Source organism: Blennius ocellaris, assembly GCF_963422515.1.
Source record: "Blennius ocellaris genome assembly, chromosome: 4".
NCBI lineage: Eukaryota > Metazoa > Chordata > Actinopteri > Blenniiformes > Blenniidae > Blennius > Blennius ocellaris.
Window position 1 is genome coordinate 16610956 of NC_137653.1, and position 23277 is coordinate 16634232.

The 23277-nt window shown below is 43.4% G+C and overlaps 1 protein-coding gene across 1 annotated transcript; it reads right to left on the reverse strand.

The window, feature by feature from the left end:
* Positions 1-1328: 1328 nt before the first annotated feature.
* On the reverse strand, positions 1329-16197 carry hipk1b (homeodomain interacting protein kinase 1b). Its single transcript, XM_080494859.1, has 18 exons — positions 15879-16197; positions 13952-14682; positions 11049-11240; positions 10771-10952; positions 10505-10628; positions 10154-10273; positions 9747-9833; positions 9474-9658; positions 9243-9393; positions 8968-9154; positions 8640-8758; positions 7142-7276; positions 5884-6044; positions 5463-5534; positions 5056-5217; positions 4714-4916; positions 4516-4628; positions 1329-3279 (listed from the first exon to the last, which is right to left on the reverse strand). The coding sequence occupies exons 2-18, from the start codon at positions 14678-14680 to the stop codon at positions 2812-2814; spliced, it is 3390 nt and encodes a 1129-aa protein (XP_080350985.1). The 5' UTR covers positions 14681-14682; positions 15879-16197; the 3' UTR covers positions 1329-2811.
* Between the last annotated feature and the right edge of the window lie 7080 nt (positions 16198-23277).

Genomic DNA, 23277 nt, shown 5'->3' on the forward strand with positions numbered 1-23277 from the left:
ATCGATGGACGAGAAAGCTCTGAAACGCAGACTTCACCTAGAGAGATTCTGATATTTGTGAATTAGTAGTTTTTGAAGTCGGTCCTCTGTGTGACAGGAAGCCAACGCAAAGACCTGGTTGGAGTGATGTGGTCAGTTTTCTCCGGTGGATCTTTCAGACGTGTGAGAATCCCTTACAGGAGTCCAGTCTGAACATAAACCAGTTTCTATAAATCCTGTTAACTCAGACCCGTGCATCTGACTTCTTTTTTTAAAAAGTACGGCATCTTCACATTGAGTAGAACTAAGTATAAATTTAGGCTGGATTCTTAAGACTGCTGTAATTCTTTATGTGGGCCCCTTGAGAAATTTAACTGCTGATACCAGCTCTTTAGTTCCTGTTCTGTCCTTCAGGTGGTTGTACTGTGTCCTTGTCCATAAGAGGTCAGCGACTAGTAGACATGCACGTGGAGCAGAAGGAATAAAATAACATAAAACCACTAAAACTTACATATATTTAGAGACTTTGCTTTGGTGTTGCACATGTCAAAACAGCACCATCTGCCATTTCTTCGCAGACAGTGATTGGTAATTTATTTCCTATAAATGAGTCCCGTATGTCGTATTCTTGATTGGATCAGTAAAAACCCATCTACACAGCAATATTAATGTTATATAATAAGGTGAAATGAAAATAAAACTTGTGATTTTTCATTACGGTTTTTTCATAAGAGTACCCGTTGCATGAAGTTTCTAAAAGGAAACAATTTTTTTTTAATAATCTAACTTTTCACGAGTGCAAAACTTTTCTATTCTCCTAAATCAATATGGCTCATTGACAAAGCTGGGTAATTAGTTTCAAACGATTAGGACGTAAAATTACTCATAACTTATCATCATTGTTTCAGTTGTTATGCAATGTGGAGTCCTTTGATTTACATTAACTTCCTATATTAAGCGATGTTATGTTTAACTGTACACACACAGTGTTGGAGTACATGCTATTCAACCTGTTGCAAGCCAGTTTTATAAAGTGCCTATTATATAACCAGCCTTTATGCACATCTTTCCAGAACACCATCAAGCTGCTGGTGTAATAACACACAAGCTACCAATGATCCTATGCTGCAGTGTGACTGATATTTTTGCCAATAAAACCATAAATCAACTCAAGCTTCACCATCCTGTATTCTTTAGAGATGTTTTTTATGTGTAGTACACAACAAAACATGTACTTCTGAATTGCTAAATATAGTCCTCTGTGTTACAGTACGAATTGCAGCGGCGCGTTTCTAATTAAACATTCCTTCCCAGTAGTTCATTAGTAAAAAGGACGAAAGGAGCCGCTGTGGATTTGTGGTGATTTTATTGGAAACTGTGACCGTGGATTATTGTTTGAGCTGAAACCCTTTTCCCTGAATTAGTTCTACCAAACAGCCTCTTAACTATACTATGTTAAGATGAGATACAGTTAAATATTTAGACAAAACACAAAATGGATGCAAACACAACAGGCAAGGATTTCATTAAAACAAAAAGAAAGAAGGAAAGAAAGAAAGAAAAACAAAAAGCTTCCGTAACCCTCAGAAACCATCCAACGATTGACAAGCTGTCTAATCAGACGCAGGGCAACTGATATGAATGCATAATTGTAGTATTTAGACACTTAAATCCATCAGTATCCCAGCATGACAGACAGTTTGTTACAGATTCATCATGAGCAGCTCCAAAAGTATTGAAGGGAGTTAGTAGATTAAAATGCAACTTGCAAGTTCTTGTTGGTTTTCTTTTAAAATAACTCAAATAAAGACTGGCCATGAGTTCAGTTTAATATCAGGTCCTACATTGTCAGGATTCACATATATATATCTATAGAATATTTTCCTGGCTCATGTTGAAACTCATATTTTAAAGATGGGAGGGCGTAAACAATTTAAAACAAAAAAAAAAAACCTTTCACGTCATTCCTCAGGATGGAGATCCCGCTTCATAAATACATTCAGCACTCAAAAGTTAATGAAGGTTAAAAAAAAAAGAGGAAACAAATAATGGTTTCTATTGCATAAGGACATGCTCACTCCTGTCTAAACACTGTCACGACATTAACAGACCAGCACATGTGCACTTTAAATTAACATGTATCCATCACAGTTTTTAACCACGCCTCTTCATGGAACCTTCCTTTCTCCTCGGACTCACACAGACGAAACATAATTTAAAAACGGAGCCGGAGACAAAGTTGCAAGGTAAACGGACACGGGGGTAAGATACAGTCTTAAAAACACGGGGGCCTCAGTGGATTAGTGTGACAACGTAGTCATAAGGCTCATTAAATACTAAGGACTGTCAGCTTCACTAGTCTTAAAAGTCAGGCATCTAAAAGCTCACCTTGAGAGGCGCTGCAACTTGTGACAGGAGGGGGGAAAAAAAAGAAAAGAAAAAAAAAATCTCTCTCCACACAATAACCTCAAGATAAACAAGTGGAAAATACATTTACCACAATGCCTACACCGGATACACTGGGGGATAAAATATGGGCCTTAAACTATTTTTTTTTTCTTCCTAACTTTTTAAAACATAAAGTTAAATGATACATTACAAATAATACCAAAGAGCTTTTTTTTTTTTTTTTTTTAAAAACACTAAAAACACAGTCCAGAAGAGCATATAAATGAGCTGGAGGTGAAATGCTGTTCTGTAGTTAAAAGCAGCAAACGAGTGAGTGACCGACCGTTACTCTACAGTTTCAATGTCCCTTTTGTGCCGACGTGTGTGTGTGTGTGTGTGGGGGGGGGGAGACGTTTTCCGTCTCCGTTAAAGTGAGTGACTCTCTTACAAGTAGGGGTACTGCGTGAGGCGCCGCGGGCTCAGCTGGTAGGCACTGTAGGCCTCGGCCCGGGGCGTCACGCTGACGTAGGACGAGCCAGCGGCGAACTGGTGCTGGTAGGCGGTGGGGAGGCCGTGCAGCAGGCTGCTGACCGAGTCCTTGCGGCTGGCCGAGTCTCTCCTGGACGAGGACGATGAGGTGTACGTTGCTGCATAGGCGGAGGGGGAGTGTCCGTGGCCGCCGTGGCCGCCGCGGCCCAGGAGCTGCTCCATGGCCTGAGAGGCCGAGGAGAGGGCGGTGGAGGCGGGGTAGGTGTAGAGGCCCGGGGCGGGGGCGGAGCCCGGGGCCAGGGCCGACACCTCCGGGAAGCCGTAGTGGGAGGCGGAGACCACCGGGGGGAACGTCTGCTGGCGGCGCAGGGACGAGTCGTTGTGGGACGAACGCTCCTGAGATGAAGAAACTACGGGCTGAACCTGGAGGAGAAAGAAGAAACAAAAAATAACACACACTTTTAACTTTTAGAATTAGTTTCATAGATGTTCAAAAAAAAACAACCAAAGTTTTACGCAGCGTTTATACGACTTTTCTGAGTCGCTATACAGCTACTCTCAGCAGGACCTTTCACCTGTAAAAGCCAACAGGCATCAACAGTTCCTCCTCCTCCTCCTCCAGAAAGTACAATCCATTAGTCCAAGTTTCCTTTATATTCTGAGGTCAGACTTTTCAAAGAGTCTCTCTCGCAGAGCTTGAACAACATTGTGCACTCCAACAGTGATTGGATGAATGCTGACTTCTGCACATCATTGACATTTTAAAGTATGAACTGCAGTTTTCTCTTGCGCTCGTTAGATGAATTTGAAGTATCTCATCGATCGTTATGTAACAGCGAAACTGTCATAACTGTTAACTGACTACACCGGCTCGAGGGTGAATAATGCTGCAGGTCAGGGCTGTTGACTTTAAAGAGGTTGTAGATTTATGGGACATGCTGTCATTTCTTTGTCACAGGCAGAGACACAATCTGCACACCAGACAATACAGCTTCACCTCAAGCTCAAACTTTCTGAATTGTACATTAACTAACACCATAAATCAAATTTAATGGGGTGGAATCCTCATCCTACTTGTTGTGACACATTCACAGCAAATATGTATCCCTGCTTTAATAAGCATTTCCTCCTACACTGCGTGGTAGCTTTGTGGACGGTTATTATAAACGATGCAAAAACACCTTGTAACTGTCATTGCACTGAATGTCCAGCAGGGGGCTCTGCACTCAAACAATACTGCCCTCACAGACCTTGATGAAAAATCTTTGTTTGTTTTTTTTTAACGGCTAAGCGAAGCCAGCATTTCATGACATCCCTTATCCTTCGGGAGAGATACTTTGTGACACGGCTATCATTCCACTGTGTCTGCAGTTAGAAAACAGATGTTTAACACAGCTGGAGCCCAGTTAACTTTCTGGTATTGTCGACATGGAGTCGCTCAGCGTCTGACCTGCTCTTCACTGCTGCCGGGATACGCTTTCCCCAGCAGGGTTGGTCACTGCGCTTTGCACGCAGACGAGTGCGACAGGCTCGCCCAGAGGGAATAGAAATGCAAATCGTCTGTTGGCATGTCGAAACTAAACCAAGCGTGAGGTATGTCCTGTTTTAAAGGAAATGAGTGGGTGCGTTAAACCTCTTCGAAGCCGACAGAAAGCACACCTGGCTGAGGTTTAAAGGGTGTGACTGGCTGGGCGCCAGGCCATGACGTTCCAGGCTCTCCCCGGAGCTGCAGGGCTGTCGGTTGGACGATCTCTTGGGCTTCAGGTAGTTCACTGCAATTCAAAGTAAACATACAATTAAGCCGCGTCGAAGTGAAGCTGTGGATTAACACTCGGATAGCACAATTTAAAATCTCACCAGCCCCACGTGAAACGTCTCTCTCAGCCGCCTGCGTCTTGACCGAAGGGGCCACCACCGCCAGAGATTTGGCCTGGCGCGACGCCGCCGCGCTGCCTGCGTTGAGTGCGCGAGGCAGCGGTGTCAGGGGGCTGGCGGTGGAGGAGTCCGAGTCATGGACAGTCACACAGCTGATGACGTTCGTACGCTGGCTCAGTCCAATACTGAGTGGACAATGAAAAGGGGAAAGAACAACAGATTTTTGAAGGAGACGTCAAAAGTTAACTCCATTTGTCTCTGTTAAAGACAGAGTCCTGGAACAAATCATGTTTGCAATCGGTGCAGTAAAGGCGCTCCTCTCACCTGGCAGGGTGGAACTTGCGTTCGTCTTCGGTGTCTGTGTCGCTGTGAATGGTGATGATGCTGACCGCAGGGCTTGGTGTGTCGGAGATGACGATTGGCTGGGACATGGCGGCGCTGGAGGAGGGCGGGCTCGCACCGACACCGCCAAGCAACGATGTACCCCTGAACAGAGAACGCAAATATAAAAAGCAGGTGTAAATGTCATGCGACACTCAAACTTGGAAAAATCTCAAATGATACATCATACATACATCATCTCAATAAGTATTTCTTTTTGTCATTACTACGACAAATTCTTTTTGGAAATTACAGCTCAAACTTTAACCTCTTTGTTACTTGGTGTGACAATAATAAGAAAAACAATGAAATCAGAGAAAATCTTGAGAAAACTACTCGGCTTCACAAACCGGTTTCTGTTCTCGCCACGCCGAGCTTTCACTTTCTTTCTCTCCTGCTGAGTCCTGGCTTGAGTGATGGCCCTATTTATCAAAAACACAAAAGACATTAAGAGATATGAAGATATTAACTCGTGCAAGAAAACAAAAGTGGGATTTATGCGAAGTCGGCTTTGCGTTCTTCACTAAATCCACTAAAACAAGCCCTCAAGTTTTACTTGAAAGATGAAAGTGACTTTGACCTCTGACATCAGAATCTAATCAGCTGGTCTTCATATTAAGGGGAACGTGTGGAAGAACATTTAAAATGATGACCATTAAACATCCCACATTCAAAACCCCTCGTGTGTGCAGCTGCTGGCAGTGCAAAGCCTGAATTCTGCCACTTCACGTTTCAGAAGAAACAAACGGATGTATTTGCGTGTTGACTCACCGCCAGCTGTGTCCCTGCTGCAGGGTGGCGTCCGACTGAGGCGCCTCGTGCGAGGACTCGGTGACGTTGGACTGGTGAGCGGCGCTGTGGATGGCCACGCCCGGGACCTGCTGCCATGATGACGGTATGAGGATCTGCTGGGTGCCGGTGGGCCAGGCCTGCTGAGAGAACAAGAAGAAGAAAGACACACTCCAGTACGAGTAATAAGAAGCGTCAGATAATGGCGAACGCGACACAACACATCCGATTGCTGAAATGGGTCAGACAAATCGAGCCATGCTGGGAAATAAATCCAAAGGCCGAATACAAAAAGAGGGCAAGCCAGTGGCCAATCTCCTCGACAGGCAAAAGCACAGAGCTAGATAAGCGAGCAACCTTTCCCAAAGCCATTCTTTTATTATAGCATAGCCCTGCAACAAATCCACGAGATGATATCATGCAAAGCACAGACAACGAAGCGCCGTCAACCGTCAGATCAGGTCTAAAGACAAGTACACAAAAAGGGCCACCGTGCCTGTTAAAGAAGAAACACTTAAAAGAAAGAGATTAGTTTGGTTCCCTGATGCCAAACAGTCTGCTGATAATGTGCAACCGGGCCAAAGGGCATGCCACAAGTTCTGGGGCTGAAACGAAAAGGTGTGTGTCAGAGTCGGGCAGGGCTGTTGGGAGAGGGACTTTTAGTCGACTTGGTGGCTGCGGCCTCCTCGGCTGAAACCAGGGCAGGAGCGGGACAAGAGAAGCTGCAAGCAAAGCGCAGGCCAACTCAGCACCACATGCGCTCCATGCCTTCAGCACACCTACGGGAGGGGAGGGAGGGTGGAGAGAGTGGGGGATGAAAGAGTGAGACGGGTGTGTGGAGAAGGAGTTCCCGGGTGTAGGAAGAAACGTGGAAGCGTTTCTTTTTGTTTTGTTGCTTGTTTATCATGACCCAATCTCAAAAAAAAAAAAAAAGGGAGGATTTCCAAAATGCCAGACCAATAACAGAACTGTTCCATTTGCCAAGGAGACTTTTAAGTATTGCCCACGTGACTCTGACAGCCACGACCAGTCCACACGTGGAACTGGGAGGTGTAGGACTACGATGCACAAAACAAAAAAAAACAGCCCCAAAGAACGAGTGGCACAGAAGGAGAGGGGAAAGTTGCAAAAAAAAAAAAAAAAAAAAGACAAAAGAAACCAGGAGGAAGATGGTAATGTTAGTGGTAGAGGGGAAAATGCGGGTGCATGTTTTTCTTCCGGGATGTGGTGGTTGCTTTACCAGCACAGTGGCTGTGTGCTCCAGGAGGGTGGGCCGACCCACCCCGGCGCCCAGCCCGAGGGGCAGGGAATATTGCGAGGCTATGCCTGCTGGGGGTGGGTGCAGGGTGGCCACCATCAGGGGTGTGCAGGAACCCTGGAGGGAGGGAGGGAGGGAGGGAGGGAGGGAGGATAGCGAAGGGCAACGTTAGGTCACGATGAAGAGTAAATGGCCTCGGGGGGGGCGATGCAGACCGAGGACGAGAGCAGAGCGCCGGCAGCTGCAGAAGTGATCCACGCCGGCGTCCAGCTGGACCCACGGACCTCCGCAGTGCGCAGCAATTATTCCACATTTTCACAAACGGCAATTAACTAGCTTTTTGAGGCAGATGAGCCTCCCTCACTAAACATCTGGCAGCCGTCCCACACTGGAGACGAATTCTGAATCCATTTCTGAAAGTGAATTGAAGGCGACATACAACCATCGGGAACGGAGGGCGTGGTACACCAAGCCTTCAGCTATTTTATCTTTTCCACCCCCGATATTTAATTGTGCATTTAAATAATCTACGCCGTCACAAAATATGAAAGCTTAACTTTGACAATTTTCCTTTCTCCCCTGTCAAACATGAGCTGCTCTGTTGGCAACGAGACAAGAGGGGCATGAAGGGAGAGTGCTGAAGGCTCTCAGTATCATAAATGAGCAATAGAGGGCATCGCTGCTCTCATCTTGGTGGTAACGATCAGTAATGGGGCCATATTTTTCAGGAAACTTGCGTTTAGGTGACTCAATGATAGGAGATACTTCAAATAAATTGCTCATGTGCACTGGATCCAGAAATCTGTACAGGTCATATGTATTTACAATGACGAAAGCCTTTTCGCAGGAGAACACAGAAAACATACTCTGTAGCCATTGCTGATATATCAGGTCCACACAAAGAAGAACATTTTTACTTCTCTTACAGAAGTTCAAAAAGCTCCTCCAGTGAAGAGGCTTGCCATAAAACGGTTCAAAACAAAACTCCATATTTATCTTGTTTCACACTCGCGTCTCACACATATACATATATATATCAATACGTGTTATGTACATTTCAAATGGATGTCACTAGTAGCCCCATAAGCCACAACCAGGTCAAAAAGAACACGGAAAGGACTCAATTATATGAAAGGATTAATTGCACTTTTTGTTTGTTCAAATGGGAACTGCTACCATTTTCACAAGTGAGCACACATAAGGCTTAAACTACAGCTACTGCCAACATAAAAGCAGCAAGATTAGCAGGTAAAGCCTGAAAAGGGTTCAAACGGTCAAACATTTGATGCATCACGTTGGTCAAGGTCAACAAATGTCCACCGTGACGCCAGAGACAAGGTCGACCAACATGAAAGATGGAAAGAGAACAACAATAGAAAAACGTTGCGTCTGTTCTCTTTACATCATGAAATCATGATATGAAAGTATTTCAGATTAATTAACACTTGTCTTGGATGTGGTGAGGCTTATTGAGGCTTACCTGTGTGAGCATACTTGGCTGGATCTGCAGTGACTGTGCAGACTGGTTTTGAGGTACTATCGGTACAGAGTTCTCCACCCTCACTGGGAAACTGGAACTCTTACTGGATGACTGAAGCCCTGGAAAACAAACCCACGACAAAAGCTTAAAACACTAATGAAATGACCTCAGAGAGGTTTGAAATCAGTGATCACAGACGGTCATTAAGGATCTTAACCGGTTCTCCACAATTTACTAAGCGCCAAACAGACACATTTGCTTATAGTATCAAAGATCTAATAGGAACAAGTAAAGAAGATGATGAAGGTGAAACACTGGCGTTGTTTACCTTGTATAGTGGAGGGAGGACAGACGATGAGGGTCTGCTGGAAGGGTTCCGTCTGGCTACACAGCCCAGCGGGACGGGTTGGAATCGGGACACTCTGCTGAGCCAGTCCGGGAATGTTAATGGTCGCCTGCTGGTACAGAGCTGGCTGGTAGTTCAGCAAAGGCACTGCACCCCCCGCAGAAGGCACCTGCAAGATTACACCGCAGGTGAATAACGCCAACAGCAAGGTCAAGACACCGCGAGGGGTTTTGACGTGGATGACTGATGGGTGGCACCTGATTATGCTGGTTGAGTTGGCTACTGAAGGTGACAGTGAGGTTTCCCGCCGCGGCGCTGGGCACGGCGCTGGCGGAGTACAAGGATTTCCCGCTGTCATAGGAACTCCTGCGCTTGCAGATCTCCATGTTCTGGAAGCACGACTTGACGCTGAGGAAGATCACGGATGACAATTTTCGACAATTCTATTTCAAATCGACGGCCACGGGGATCTCTTTTCACACGCTTACTGGGAGCTGTGGGGATAATCCATGAGGTGACTCATTGTGACAAAGGGGTGACCCAGAGTCTTCGTGGGCGTGATCCTTTTGTCAGCGTCCAGCCGGAGCATCCGCTTCAGAAGGTCGATGAACTCCCGCCGATCAGCTTTCTCAGCAAGCATGTCTGTTCCCTCCAAGTGAGAGGACAGGTTCACCTGGAGTACACAACACAACGCTCAACAACAACACAAGGTACAGATCACAGTGATCACGGGAATCCTCGTTTCAAGTGTGGCCACGTACCTGCATCATGTCATCCAGACAGTTGAAGATGTACTTCCTGGCCTCCTTAGATTTGATGCCCATTTCCATTTCATGCTCTGATGGGGTCTGATAAGACACAACATTCACTTTTTCAGGAAAAGAGGTTTTCCTACACATCAAATATGGTAATCCAATTCTTAAAGGGCCAAACGTTAAAAGGCCCTTGTCACTTCATAATTGAACAATTTTAATGAAAAATCGCCCAACAACAACAACAGTTTTTATATTGTGGAAAAAAAGACTTCAGAAAAGCCCCCGCTCTTGATTTTACTGCAGATTGAGCTCTCCATCGCCCCCAAGAGGAGGCCCGCACCACACTTTTGAGTCAACTGCTCTACAGCCTTATGAGCTGAAGCTCAGCAGAGCTTGTAAGAGTATACACTAACCTTAAGTCTCCAGAGCGGGTAGCTGGAGTCGGGGCCCCGATTGAAGAAGCGGCTGGTTTTGGTGCCGGCGCTCAGGAGGTACTCAGCTGGCAGGCCTTGAGTCTGAGAGATGTAGCGGATCTGGACACACAAAAAAAAGAAAGTGCACAAATTCAATGAGTACAAGAAATAAACACACACCCCCAAAAAAATCAGTTTACTCTTGACAAATATAGTTGTTTTCTTTCAGCCCTGCAGAATCTCTTGGCTGAGAGCACAGTCCCTTTGTTCCAACTCATTGATCAGCTGCAGCCAGACTCGATTGGCAGGTAGGAGGCCGGAGACATCACTGTTTGTATTGTTCCTACTGACCTGGTCATACTCCGAAGCTCCAGGGTAGAGAGGCCAACCAAGAAACAGCTCAGCAATCACACAGCCCAGAGACCACATGTCGATGGCCTCACAGAACGGCAGGCCCAAAATGATTTCTGGAGCCCTGGAAGGAAAACACAAAGATGAGTAACGAGGGAAAAACAACCAAGCTGTAAGCCCAGCGTCACAACAAGAAGTTTGTTTCCACTCACTCTGAGGAATACAACACATGTATCTGTAGAAAACGGCTTTTTCTTGCAGCCTACCTGTAGTAGCGAGACTGTAAGTAGGTTGAGCACACTGCTTTGGACACATGGCTTGCTGAACCAAAGTCGATGACCTTCACCCTGTAGGGCTGCCTGAGGGGGTCGACCAGCATGATGTTTTCAGGTTTCAGGTCCGCGTGGATCAAGCCCAGGCTCTTCAGTTTCATCAGCGCCGTAGCGACCTGATACGAAGCAACACACAAACATCAGGCTGGCTCAAGGACGCAGAATGAAAACCGCCATGTGGTTCTTCCCTGTGGACTTCCTGATCGACATACCTGCTGCAAGATGGGCCTGATATGTCGTAAAGGGAGCGGGCTGAACTTGCTGTGTTTGAGGAAGTCGTACAGATTCTGCTCCAGCATCTCAAACACCAGGCAGGTGTGACCCTTGTGTTGGAAGCATTCGTACGACCGCACGAAATTGTACTCGTCTGCGTTCTCAGCGCTCAGTCTGTTCAGGATGCCCACCTATTAAAAAAAAAAAGAGATGATGGCGCCACGTTAGTGTGTCAATAAAGGCAGATCCACTACCGTTTCATATTGTACAAATAGGATTGTTGTTCCAAAATACAACGGGTAATCATTTTACTTTTAGGGATGAAGGAAAAAACAAAAAGTGAGATGAATTTGATTTCAAGTTCTCAAACCCCACAATAACATTTGACTTCTGAGACATTACTGGGAAAACCAGCTTTCTAATTGTTATACACAAAAGGGAGAGGAAAAATCGGCAATTTGTTATCCACAAAAACAACACAGAGAGCTTTCAGGGACACAAACGTTTCCTCTTGGATCGCATTGGCTGGTACCTTGACTTTATAAATGATGAAGCAAGAATATCATCCAATCAGGGGTTTTGTGTGTGTGTGATCCATCTAGGTGAATTCAGCTAATAAACTTCCACACAAATTCTGTATTTTTCTCTGAAATTACCTTGCTTTTGAGCAATCTGAAACTCAAACGTTCCTCTATTGTCATTTTGATTCTTGATGATTTGATGAACCTTTGAATTGCCATGTAGCCGAATAACAATATACAACAAAAAAAAGAGTCCTTGATTCAAATTTGTTTGTTGTTAATGTACCGTCTTGAAAACCAACATTGGCACTTATAATCACAGTTTTCAATTCAATTGAGTTGTTTCAGAAGAACCACAACGTCTATGGTCCTTCCAAATGAACAAAAGTCAGAAAAAAACTCAACCAAAACACCAAACTGCTCTGATACAGTTACACCCACAGACTCAGACTCTTGCGGCTCCACAATTTCCCAACACAACATCACAGGATTAGTTCACGCCACAAAAAGCAGTTGGACGTTAAATAAAGCTACAAGATGTGTATGAGGACTTTGCAGCTCACTGGAGTTTGGCTGTATGTTTTTTTTTTTACTGTACATTGACCGGTTTAGAAGTTGGTGAGTAATTTGCGATTCAGGTACCATCCAAGATGCGGCTGCCATATAAAACGTGACAACTTTTGCTTCTGCAACATCGTACTTAGAAGCGGCAACGAGACTGGTGTTGGGAAATGAAGTTATTTTACCATCTTCACTCTCACTCGTCTTAAAGGCCATGGGAGAATGCATTAATTGAAACAGATCAGGTCATTGTACAATAAATCCTGTAATATTCAGAGAACTTCCATTGATTCCTTGAGCTTTAAAAACAGTGTTACTGTCTCAGCTCAAAAATAACAGAGATAATATGGAAGTTAATATTCAGATAAATAGAAAAATGTTTCCAAACTGCTCTGTGGGGGGGGGGGGGGGGGGGGGGGGGTTTGGCCTGTTATTTAGTCATATATCCACTATACTTGCATTTTTATAGGCATAGCAGTCTTATAGGTTGTAAACTTGCTACACTGTGTGACGTTGGGCTCTGTTGAATTGTACGATCTACGCACACGACTGAGGGAATTCAGGAAGTGTATAAATGACGCCCACAGAGAATGAAGCCTTTGTTCAGGGAGCAACTACAAACGGGGGAAATACTTAATATAAAATAAGATGGAGAACGTTGAGAATGTTACCTCGATGGTAATCTGTAGGCATCTCTGGTGTCAATGTTATTGTCATGTTATTTACTGCTGCATTGCATTAATTGTCAGTTATTAACTCCCAGATGCAGTCAGTCAGTGTGTGTTTTAGTGAGACTCCTGTCATTTCTAAAAGTGTAAACAATCTCAGGCAGCCTGTGGCTGCATGACTGGAACATCAGTCATCTGGATCTGCCCCACAGATTTCAAACCACCAACAAAGACAATGTCGCGATTGTCCATCTTTTGTCCTCCAAGGCTAAAATCGCAGTGTTTGGTCACCTTTAGACAGAACAACACTGCATTCATCAGATACCATGAAGTGATAATCCATCAACTCAGTGTTTACCTAGTCTTGACTACATCAGAACACTTGAAACATTCTTTTCAGCCACTTTAGTGTATTTACTTGTACGTGTAAATTTGGTCATAAAATCCCAGTCCTTGCTTGAAAGTATAAAGCTTTTGGTACTTAATGTACGTAAGCGTAATACTTAGTCATAACCAGGAAATTAGATCAGACTGGCTCAGCTTTAACAAAGCAGCGGCCAAGTGTCATTTTTCTTTGTTCCAATCAAACAAAATGAAATGGGTTTAAATAATATCATGACCAGGCATTCAAAACATGTGGTAATAAAACCGATTTTTCAGTTCGAAGAAAAACATTCAATATTTCAGCTTTTTTTCCGCAGCATATTTTGACACCAACACTGAGCACCATTAACCATAAATGTATAGCTACCTTTGTAATGGTTGCTATCAAAGCAAGTGATCGCTTCAACTAAACTTCCTGAAAAGACAAAATAACACGCAGCAAGATTACATCACAACTGACTGGAGAAATCAATCTTCATCAACTCAACTTAGTGAAATGCTTCACTCAGGTTATCACACATCTGAGCGACCTTTGTAACCAGGTTCTGTAAAGTACTCTCCACTATTGTGTTCTACGTGTATTTATGTTGATCTGAAAGTTGTTGGGCGCCAATTCAATGCCAAGAATCAGTGATATGTAGTGTAAGTTTTATGTGATTTAGCTGGTGGACAATTTATTACATCTCTATTACATTGACATCACCCGACTGGAAAGCCAACGCCTCAGGTAAAACATGGACCGAACATACAGAAAGAATGCCTTTTTACCTCAATCTGGCCCTGACGAGCATAGGAAGGATGGTTCTTCAGAATCTTGATTGCTACAATCTCATTGGTGCCCCTCTTCCAGCACTTGGCCACTTGTCCAAACGTGCCTCTTCCAAGGAACTCCAGCACTTCATAGCTGCAGGACACGGAGCAGAGGATCTCGTGTTGCACGAGCTGATAATCCCCCTCTCCGTTGGAGCTGCTGCTCTTGGTGGTGGGAGCCGAGTGAGGTATGGACTGGCCGGTGCCCCCTCCCCCACCGCCACCTGTCCGGGTAGAGTAAGTTGCGGCGGGAGCCGAGAGCTCTTCCAGGATCTGGACGCTGCCACATCCGCTCCCGCTGCCCTCGCTGGCCTCCTCCACCTTTCTCTTCTGGCCGTGCCGATGCCCCCTGGTTTCTGAGATGGTCTCGTGAGCGTAAGACGAGGACGTCGCCTGCTCGGAGACGCGTCGACTGGACCCACGGGGAAGACTGCCGGTGCTGTCGGCTGCCCGCACCACCACCTGCCCCCTGGAGACGGGTGCCGTCGGGGGAAAGACGAGGGACGGTGCAAAGGGCGGCACAGCCATGGCCGGGGTGAAAGTGTATGCAGGCTGACCCGCTATGGAGCTGTAAGCCTCGGTGGTGGACACGTCCCAGACATTGCTCTCCACCTTGAGCTTCTTAACTCGGCAAAAGGCACTGGAGGAGATGGAAGGCGGAGAGAAGACCTGCAGCTGAGAACTCATCGCTGGAAAGAAATTGGGGAGGATTAGACAGATGGACCAGCCAAAGCGTAGATCTTAATGCACACTTCACAATAAAAAGTCAGACTTCAGCAGGGTTACAAATGAAAATGTGGTTTGATTAATTGACAGATATGATCATTTTGCCCCAATTTTGGAATCCCTCAAATGTTTGCAATTTCAAATCCCACTGCTGACAGGTTAGCTCAAACCGTTCCACCCAAGGGGATTAGCAAGGTTTCGTTCTCAACTGTAAAAATGGTCAGACAGCGCAAGCACATACACTAACACTATGTGAGTAAATATTGTCAAACACTCCAACATCAATATCAGTGGGTTCAAACTCCTGCAAAGTCTAAACTCATCATTAAAAAATATATATACGGCAATATATATAATATATATATATATATATATATATATATATATATATATATATATATATATATATATATATATATATATATATATATATATATATATATATATATATATATATATATATATATTTGGTGGTCGGCGATGAACTGGTCATGCTCAGCTTGGGTGTTGCTCTTCTACAGAATTATGTATAAGCATACAAAAGGGCTGCACCCAGAGAATAAAGCACGTATAACTGGATAACACCTAAGGTAAAGGGCCGAGTTCACAGTGCGAGGTAATAAAATGCTTCACGTTATTTCCTCAATAAGATGGAAACATTTCCCAGGGAAACGAAATGTGTCCGTCTAAAATTTCGATGGGCACCGATTTGGTACAGGGGGAATAAATCCCAACGGCTAAAGAAATCCATCGCTCAGGATGTTCGGGTAGTAAGTCTTTTTAGTAAAAGAGTCTAATGTACACTCTGTATTTTCTGAAAAACTCTGGAGCTCCAGTTTCCATTTCCACAAGGAAAGTTTCGACACGGAAACAGTCGCTGAAAAAAGGCCTCGATCTGGATACTGTTGAGTTACAACGCTGACTAACACTGTGAATAAAATATTTACACATTCCAGCCACACACACAAAATAAAGGATAGTAATTACATGTTTGTTCGTGGTTGTTTACGCCCCTCGGATCAACAGCATTATCCAACTCGCTGAAGCTAACATGCTAACACAACAACTTTCTGAAAATACGACGTCAAATACTCCACAGCTCTGGTCGCACCACGGTGCAGAAAACCCCAGACTGGATACAGAAACGGCCTCGACTCACTGGGGTTGGCGTTATTACGGCGTCGTAGCGGTGTGGTCCCGGGATTAAATCCCACTCGCAGTCTGCTGGAGCAGCGTTATCGGATTAGCTTCAGCCAGCTAGCAACCGATGCTTTTAGGCCTGCATTGTTTCCTCGGTCGACGGCAGGCGAACAGCAGCAGGAAGCGTCGCGGCGCCGAGATCCCCCAGGAGGAACACGGAGGTTACATCGTACTGTCGCGCCGAACCGTCCAAGCCCCGCATGTGTTCATGTTTTCAATTAAAACATGATAAAAAACCGTATCCAAAGGTAACCGTCCTCGGGCAGCTAAATCCACTTTTCGCCGGAACAAACCACGTCCTTATATCAGCTGCCCCCGTGACGCCATCTCGACGTCACTTCCCATCATTACCGTAAATCCCGCGAGTTCCGTCTGTCCAGTACCCGGAGACACACGCTAATGTGAAGAAGATCGACCCAAATGAAAGTTAAAAACTGCAACCGACCTCTAAGGTGTGGCCTTGCTGCCAAGAGATGAGATTAAAAATGAGAGTTTGAGGAGCTGAAACACCAATGAACTTGAACAATGATTTTACGGTAAAGAGCGGCGAGAGTGACGTAAGGGGAAGATACCAGTAATTTTCCGGTAGACACTGTGTGTGTGTGTGTGTGCGTGTGTGTGTGTGTGTGAATGAGAGAGAGAGAGAGAGAGAATTGTTGAATCTTGTATACTGCAGAAATCTATACTTACTAATATCATAATATTGTTTGTGGTTTTTTTTTAAACTTAACTTTATTTTTAAACGTAGAAGGATTTTAATACGGTTAAATAACGTGATTGTTATAAATACTGTATATATGTATACAGTTTGGTTGGTAGTTACTCCTTATTGTGGCCCCAAAAATAGCCATGATTATTATTAAGATTCTTATTATTGTGTTGACGAATCATTTAACAAGCAGTTATAGAAAAACTTTGACAATAGCAGATGATACTGCATTTAGTCTATTTGGTTGTTCTGGTTTGTTTCTTTAGAAATAATCACATGAATTATTTCACGTGTATTCCGATGAGTATACTGCACATTGCACACGAGGGAGAAAACACACTCTCACACACACACACACACACACACACACACACACACACACACACACACACACACACACACACACACACACACACACACACACACACACACACACACACACACACGCACGCACACACACACACACACACGCGCACACACATTTACTTCTTATCACTTGTTTCTTTTAGCAATGTGAGCATGTGGTTGTCTATCCCTCTGTATTTGTATTGTGATAGACTGTTGATCATCTGTCACATGACCTTCACACACAGTCAGGTGAGACCAGCTCCAGAACCCTGTGACCCTGAATTTCATAAAGCAGTTCATATACAAAACACAGGATACACCCTGGACAGGTTGTCTGTCTAACACGGATTATCACTCCCTATCACACCTACAACCAAATTAGAGACACTATTCAATCTGTAATGTGGAAAGAGAAAATGTAGTCAGGCACAGACTAAGCAAACTTCAAGACCCCAACGTTTGGAATCAAGACCGGGATACTGATGCAAGAGTGTTAAGATATCACCATAAAAAGATGTGAAAGATCTGTAAAGACAAGGAAAATGAGAAACTATCACAATCCTAATCTATAATGATTGTAGATAGCTATTAAAAAGGAAGGAAATTGACAAAAAATGTTCAGAAGAAAAAAATCAGTGAGTAGGTAGTACAAGCTGGTATGTATATAGTACCTTATAACTTGTATTCTTATCTTGCTGAAGGGATTTTGATTTTGCTCACGTCTCACACTATCCATTCAGTAATGTTGTCCGTGATGAAGATGAGCGTTGTCCATTCAGAGTGCTTTGCAGCGTTGAAGGTCACACGGATAGTGCTGCTTGTAAGGCCGGCAGTATTCTGAGCAGCATGTCCTTTAAGTCTCTGCGGTCTGTGACCTCCTTGTTCTTACTGCATGGAGGATCTCTGCGTCTCGAGGGAGCTGCAGTCACTGACACCAGCGCCTGTTTCAGGGTGACAGACGGTGCTGTTGAGGACTGCCGTGCACCTTGTCTGCTCTGAGGACAGCAACGCTCTGGCTCTTGCTGAAATGTTACCATATGTCTCTTCTTGGTTGTAAGATTCAGTGTTTTTTGTCAGAGTCCTCCCCCCTCCTCCTCCTCTTCCTCCTCCTCACCTCCTCCTCCTCTTCTCCTCCTCCTCCCCACCGTATCTCTGTTTCTTGCTGCATCCTGATAATAAAGGATCTCGAGATTTTACTTGAAATTTTCTCCCCTGCTCTTTTTCTGCCACAGCTGTCTTGCAGGGGCAATTTGGAGGGACATTTTTTTTATCCCAAGTAAGAAAGATGTTCCGGGTAATAATTGTTTTCTTAAATTTGTCGGTCGGCCTCTTTCCACTTACTATTCATTTTGTATGCAGCTTTTTTTCAATTTCAGTCCAATTCCAGCTGACTCTGAGCAAAACAGGATACACCCTGGGCAGGTCACAAAACACGCTAAGCACAGACCACACAAACACACACAGACACCCACATATTCACCAGTGAGCTTCAAATGCGTGTTTTGAGACTGTGGGGAGAAAACTGGAGTCGCTGGGTTAAAAAGAAATCTATATAGAGAGAACATGCAAGTTTGAAGCAGAGACAATCACACCAAGAGGTGACAGCGCTAAGCATGGCCCCGCTATGCAGCACTCTATATGCCTTCTTCATTTATTAATATTCACAATGCTTAATTGTGAAAACATGCATAAGTCAATAAATGCCGGAGTGAATACAATCTGAACCAACCAGATTCTCAAACGACAGTCTCCTTAAACTTTAAAAACTTCATCGATTTGTCTCCAGGCGGTGGATCATGTGTAGGGTGAAAGTTAGTGTCTGCCTCTTCAAATACAGTATATTCCTTTGTATTCTGAGGGTGTCATACCTCTTGTATCTCTTATTAACAGTGGCTGATTTATGTTGTTTATTTTTGCCTTTTTTTCCAGGGGCTTTTATCTGCGAACACAAGCCATCTTTACATCCTCTATATTTGAATATTCTTGCTCTGTTCAACCTCAGAAGGATTTTCTCGTGTGCTGCTCTGTGCTTTGTTTGACTCTCTCCCTTTGAGTAAAAACAAAATTAATATCATAAAAGACAGTTTGCACACTCCCAACATTTCTGAAAGTTGTAAAGTATTTTTTTTCATTTACTGGGGAAGCAATAAAAGTTCCTATGAGGTCCCTTGTATCGGGGCAAAGCTCCTGTGGTCGAGGTACAACTATAAAAATCCTCACCTCTGACACGAGACTGAAGGTGCAGTTCCAATCTATTCCCAGTAATGGTACTATTCTCTTTATATAGCACTCGCAAGACTTGATACAATATTTTTTGAAGGAAACAATACAGCTGTGGTTTCTCCCAGAAAACTATAGCCCATGGCTATAGTTGTTGAAGTCAAGCAGGTATAGTACAAAAGAAAGAATCATGATCCAGTAGAAAACAGGGTAAAGTGCAAATTTTCTTTTTATTCTGATTTCATTTTACAGCAGAAATTATGTAAAGCATTCAGAAGACATTTTCCACATATAAGGGCAATATTCAAAACACTTTGCATGGCCTCAGCAACAAAATATTCTTTTGAAAACATCAACAATTTAGTGATGCTTGTGCATGCATGTTTGTAAAACAAAGGAAGTAAAAACTAGGCTACAAAAAAAAGGGATGAAAGACTGAGATAGGCATGGAGAACACAACAGCAGGCAAGGTGGGGATACAGCAGGAGATGTGAGAGAGCGAGAGAGAGAGAGAGAGAGAGAGAGAGAGAGAGAGAGAGAGAGAGAGAGAGGGTGAAGGAAGAGGAAGGCAAGGAGAGGTCTAGCCATAGATTATCTATAAGGGTCTACCATTCTAGCATGCAATGTGGTGTTCGGCCACGTCCTCTCAAAACAAGGCCTGAAGGGGTATACCAATCATTTCTAGGTGGACTTATGAGAACAGAGGCCATCTTTGTGCATGTCTACCAGCTGTCTACTATGGCAACATTTCTTTATTATTTTCTTGTACGTCTTCTGTTTTTTTTTTTCCAAAACTTTTTCTACGCTACGTACTCTTTGTTTAAATTCTTTTTACAGTCACCATCCTCTCCGAAACATGAACGTATGGATGAATTTTCCACAATCCGTGTGTGTGTGTGTGTGTGTGTGTGTGTGTGTTTGTGTGTTTGCGACATTGATAAGCAAAAGCATTTGGATGTTGCTTTTTTTTGTATGTTGTATGTATGAATGTATCTGTGTTTTATATATATATAATGTTTTTTGGGGATTTTTTTTTTTTAAGTTGTGCAGATGTGAGAGAGGGTGGTGGGATTTAAGACGAGGTTAGGTTGAAGTAATACTGTGGCATGAATGCTCCTGACAGCTCTGTCTCGACCATGGCTGTCTCTCAGTATGATTGGAAAACATGGTGAAGACACAGTGACTATCCTCCAATTTTAAACCACATCATTTTCTTTTTTATCAGATATAGGGCAATTATTGAACTTCACATTCTTTTTATCATTTAAAAGGAAATTTACCAACGACTTTTTTCATCATGTTTTACTTGCTGTATGTTGAAGTCACTTTGAAATGGAACGATATAAATACATGTTGAGAAACTGATGTCAATGTGGCTCGCTAGGTGGAAACAAATGGGTTTATGTTAGCTGCTACTGGATAAGAAAGGTTGTGTCAATCAGGAGGAGTTTGACGTTTGTGGTTACCAATTAGTGAATGAACAAAGTGGTGTATCCCTAACAAACATAAATGGGAGCACACACACAGATGTACACAAATATACACAGTCACCATTAGTGGTACACGTTTGTGCCAGCAGTCGTTACACTCCACATGCCATCTCCCTGTTCTTCAACCCTGAGTAAAATCTAAGGGAGAGATTTCATTGTTCCCAAAGACATAAGCGCAGAGAGAAAGAGTGTGGCCGTTTTTCTGTTTTTTTTTTGTGTGTGTGTGTGTGTATATTTGTGATCATGTGTATGTATTAACCCTTTGTGTGTGCATGTGTTTGTGGACATTGAGTGACAGAGAAAGAAATTAAGTGTGCATGAACCTTTTTTTTTTGGTCCTCTGAAAAACTGCCCAGTTACACTTTAGATTTAAATGCTGTGATTTCTTTTTTTTTTTTGTATACACTATCTTGAGAAAGACAGACAAGGAGAGCCCAGGAAAGAAAACACATCTTACTTCCAAGAGCCACAGTGCAACTGTGAATAAACTCATGACGGTGGCTTTTTTCTCTAATACTGCAAAATGCACACGTAAGTAGGGCATACAGTGATACTGTAATTTGTTTGTCTCATAAAGCAACACAGAGCATCAATCAGGCCATGAGCATTCATTCATACCACTGACAAATCAGAGTTTCTAACTTAGACTCAGATCAAGTTTAACACTGTCAAGTTAATTCCTTTTAAACACACAATTTAGGAAAATAAACAGATAACTGGAAATCTTTTGGAGGACATACAATAGATATTTCCTGATAGTAGTTTGCACTTTTCTGTTATTGAGCAGGCACTTTCTAAACAGAGCTTTCCAGAAGTCTTAAGTACATGGTATATAATTATGGCAGTGACGATGAGAAAAAAAAAAAGAAAAGAAGAGAAACAAAGTAATCAAATGATATGTTAAAAAAGTGGGGAGGAGACATTCTGTTTGAAGATGGAGAGCTTTGACTGGAGGCCAGGCTGGATCAGCTGCAGGTGTGATCAATGGTCTTAATAAAAGCTAGTATGTTGCTGAAGCACAACCACATTGTAAAGAATGTAGCCCCCCGGACCCCCCCCCCCCCCTCCCCCATTTTTTTTTTTGGGTCATCAGTCATTGCATTCACATATAAACGATCATCATCATCATTTCTCACCATTAGTCATGTTCATACTTGCATCATCACCATCACCTTCGATATGTAAGTCTGCCTCTGACAAACTTCAGAACGTGTAGGTCTACGACTGAGCTGGCACTACAACTCTTCTACTGTTTACTGTCTGTGTGTGTGTGTGTGTGTGTGTGTGTGTGTGTGTGTGTGTGTGTGTGTGTGTGTGTGTGTGTGTGTGTGTGTGTGTGTGTGTGTGTGTGTGTGTGTGTGTGTGTATATGTGTGTGTATATGTGTTGCCTCTGTGGATCTTGCTGATATCTTTTGGGTGTTGGTTTCCCCAACGTAACATATTGGTAGGCAAAATAGCATTCATAATAATTGGCACTACTGGCAAAAAGGGTTTAATTTTTGCTAGCCAAGAAACAAAAGCACAAAGTGTAAATGTTTTGTCTGAAAGATCATTGTTTCAGCTAACTTTGTTTTCCCACTTATAATTCTAACATTAGGTTTTTTCAGTTGCATGCTTTAACAAAATGTTCTTTTCAGTAACACTTATACTGGATACTCTTAAAGTGAAGCAGTTAAAATCCTCTCACAGTCCATAGCCACTAACATGTTCTTTTTGCTGTGTCTTTGTCTTAAATCTCATGCACATTACTCCGTTTGTAATATCTACATTATTTACAAGCATTACAGCCATCCTGTGTACCCAGGTCTCTGTCTTAAGTTCTCATTATGGGAGTAAAATAATTTATAATCTTAAATACAGTCCTCTTATGAAAAAGTTTCAGGGTCCTCGTATCCCCTTACCTCGTCAGTTTATATACAGGAATATGCAATAGTCCAAAATATGGATTTGATTGCCCGTATGGGCTAATATGGGGACCAATGCCCTGTATAGGGGCAGGTATAGGACCCATGTCCTGTACAGAGCAAGCATAGAGACCTCTCAGAGTCAAGAAGAAGTCAAGGCAATGGTATGTGACTCTCTCCTCAAAACCACAGTTAGGATTTAGAGGTTCACGCAAAGAACAAACTAACAGAGACATTTAACCATTGGAACATGTCATATTTTATCACACGGGGGGAGAAAACCAGTCTCAAGTTAAACCACTCTTGAACCAATCAAATAAATAATCAGACCCTTAAATAAATAAAGTTAAAAAAAGCACCCAAAATAAGTCATTTGTCCTTACACAGTTCACATTACACAGGGCAAGGATAAGTTGATGAGGACGTAAGTGAGACACAATTACACATAGAAATACAAAAAGAAACAACACTAAAGCAGTTTGGCAAGCATGCAGGAGCTCGTAGCTCAAACACATGCATTGAATTGAACAAACACGGACACACCACGTCAGGCGAGCAAAGTGCTGCCTCTGAGAACGACTCCATACAAAGTCCATGTAACAAATTAAGACATCGTAATTCAGACCCCATCCCTTTATCTAACAATGCCCCTCTTACATTCAAGTGCAGTTCCTCCCCTTTTGATT

Bases quoted from the DNA above. Each gene is read 5' to 3' on its own strand.
- hipk1b (XM_080494859.1), bottom strand. From the start codon at position 14,680: ATGAGTTCTCAGCTGCAGGTCTTCTCTCCGCCTTCCATCTCCTCCAGT. The intron at 11,241-13,951 runs GTAAAAAGGCAT...TTTTTTTAATAG, and splicing joins CTCGTCAGGGCCAGATTGAG to GTGGGCATCCTGAACAGACT. The intron at 9,659-9,746 runs GTACGTGGCCAC...TGTGTACTCCAG, and splicing joins GTCTGGATGACATGATGCAG to GTGAACCTGTCCTCTCACTT.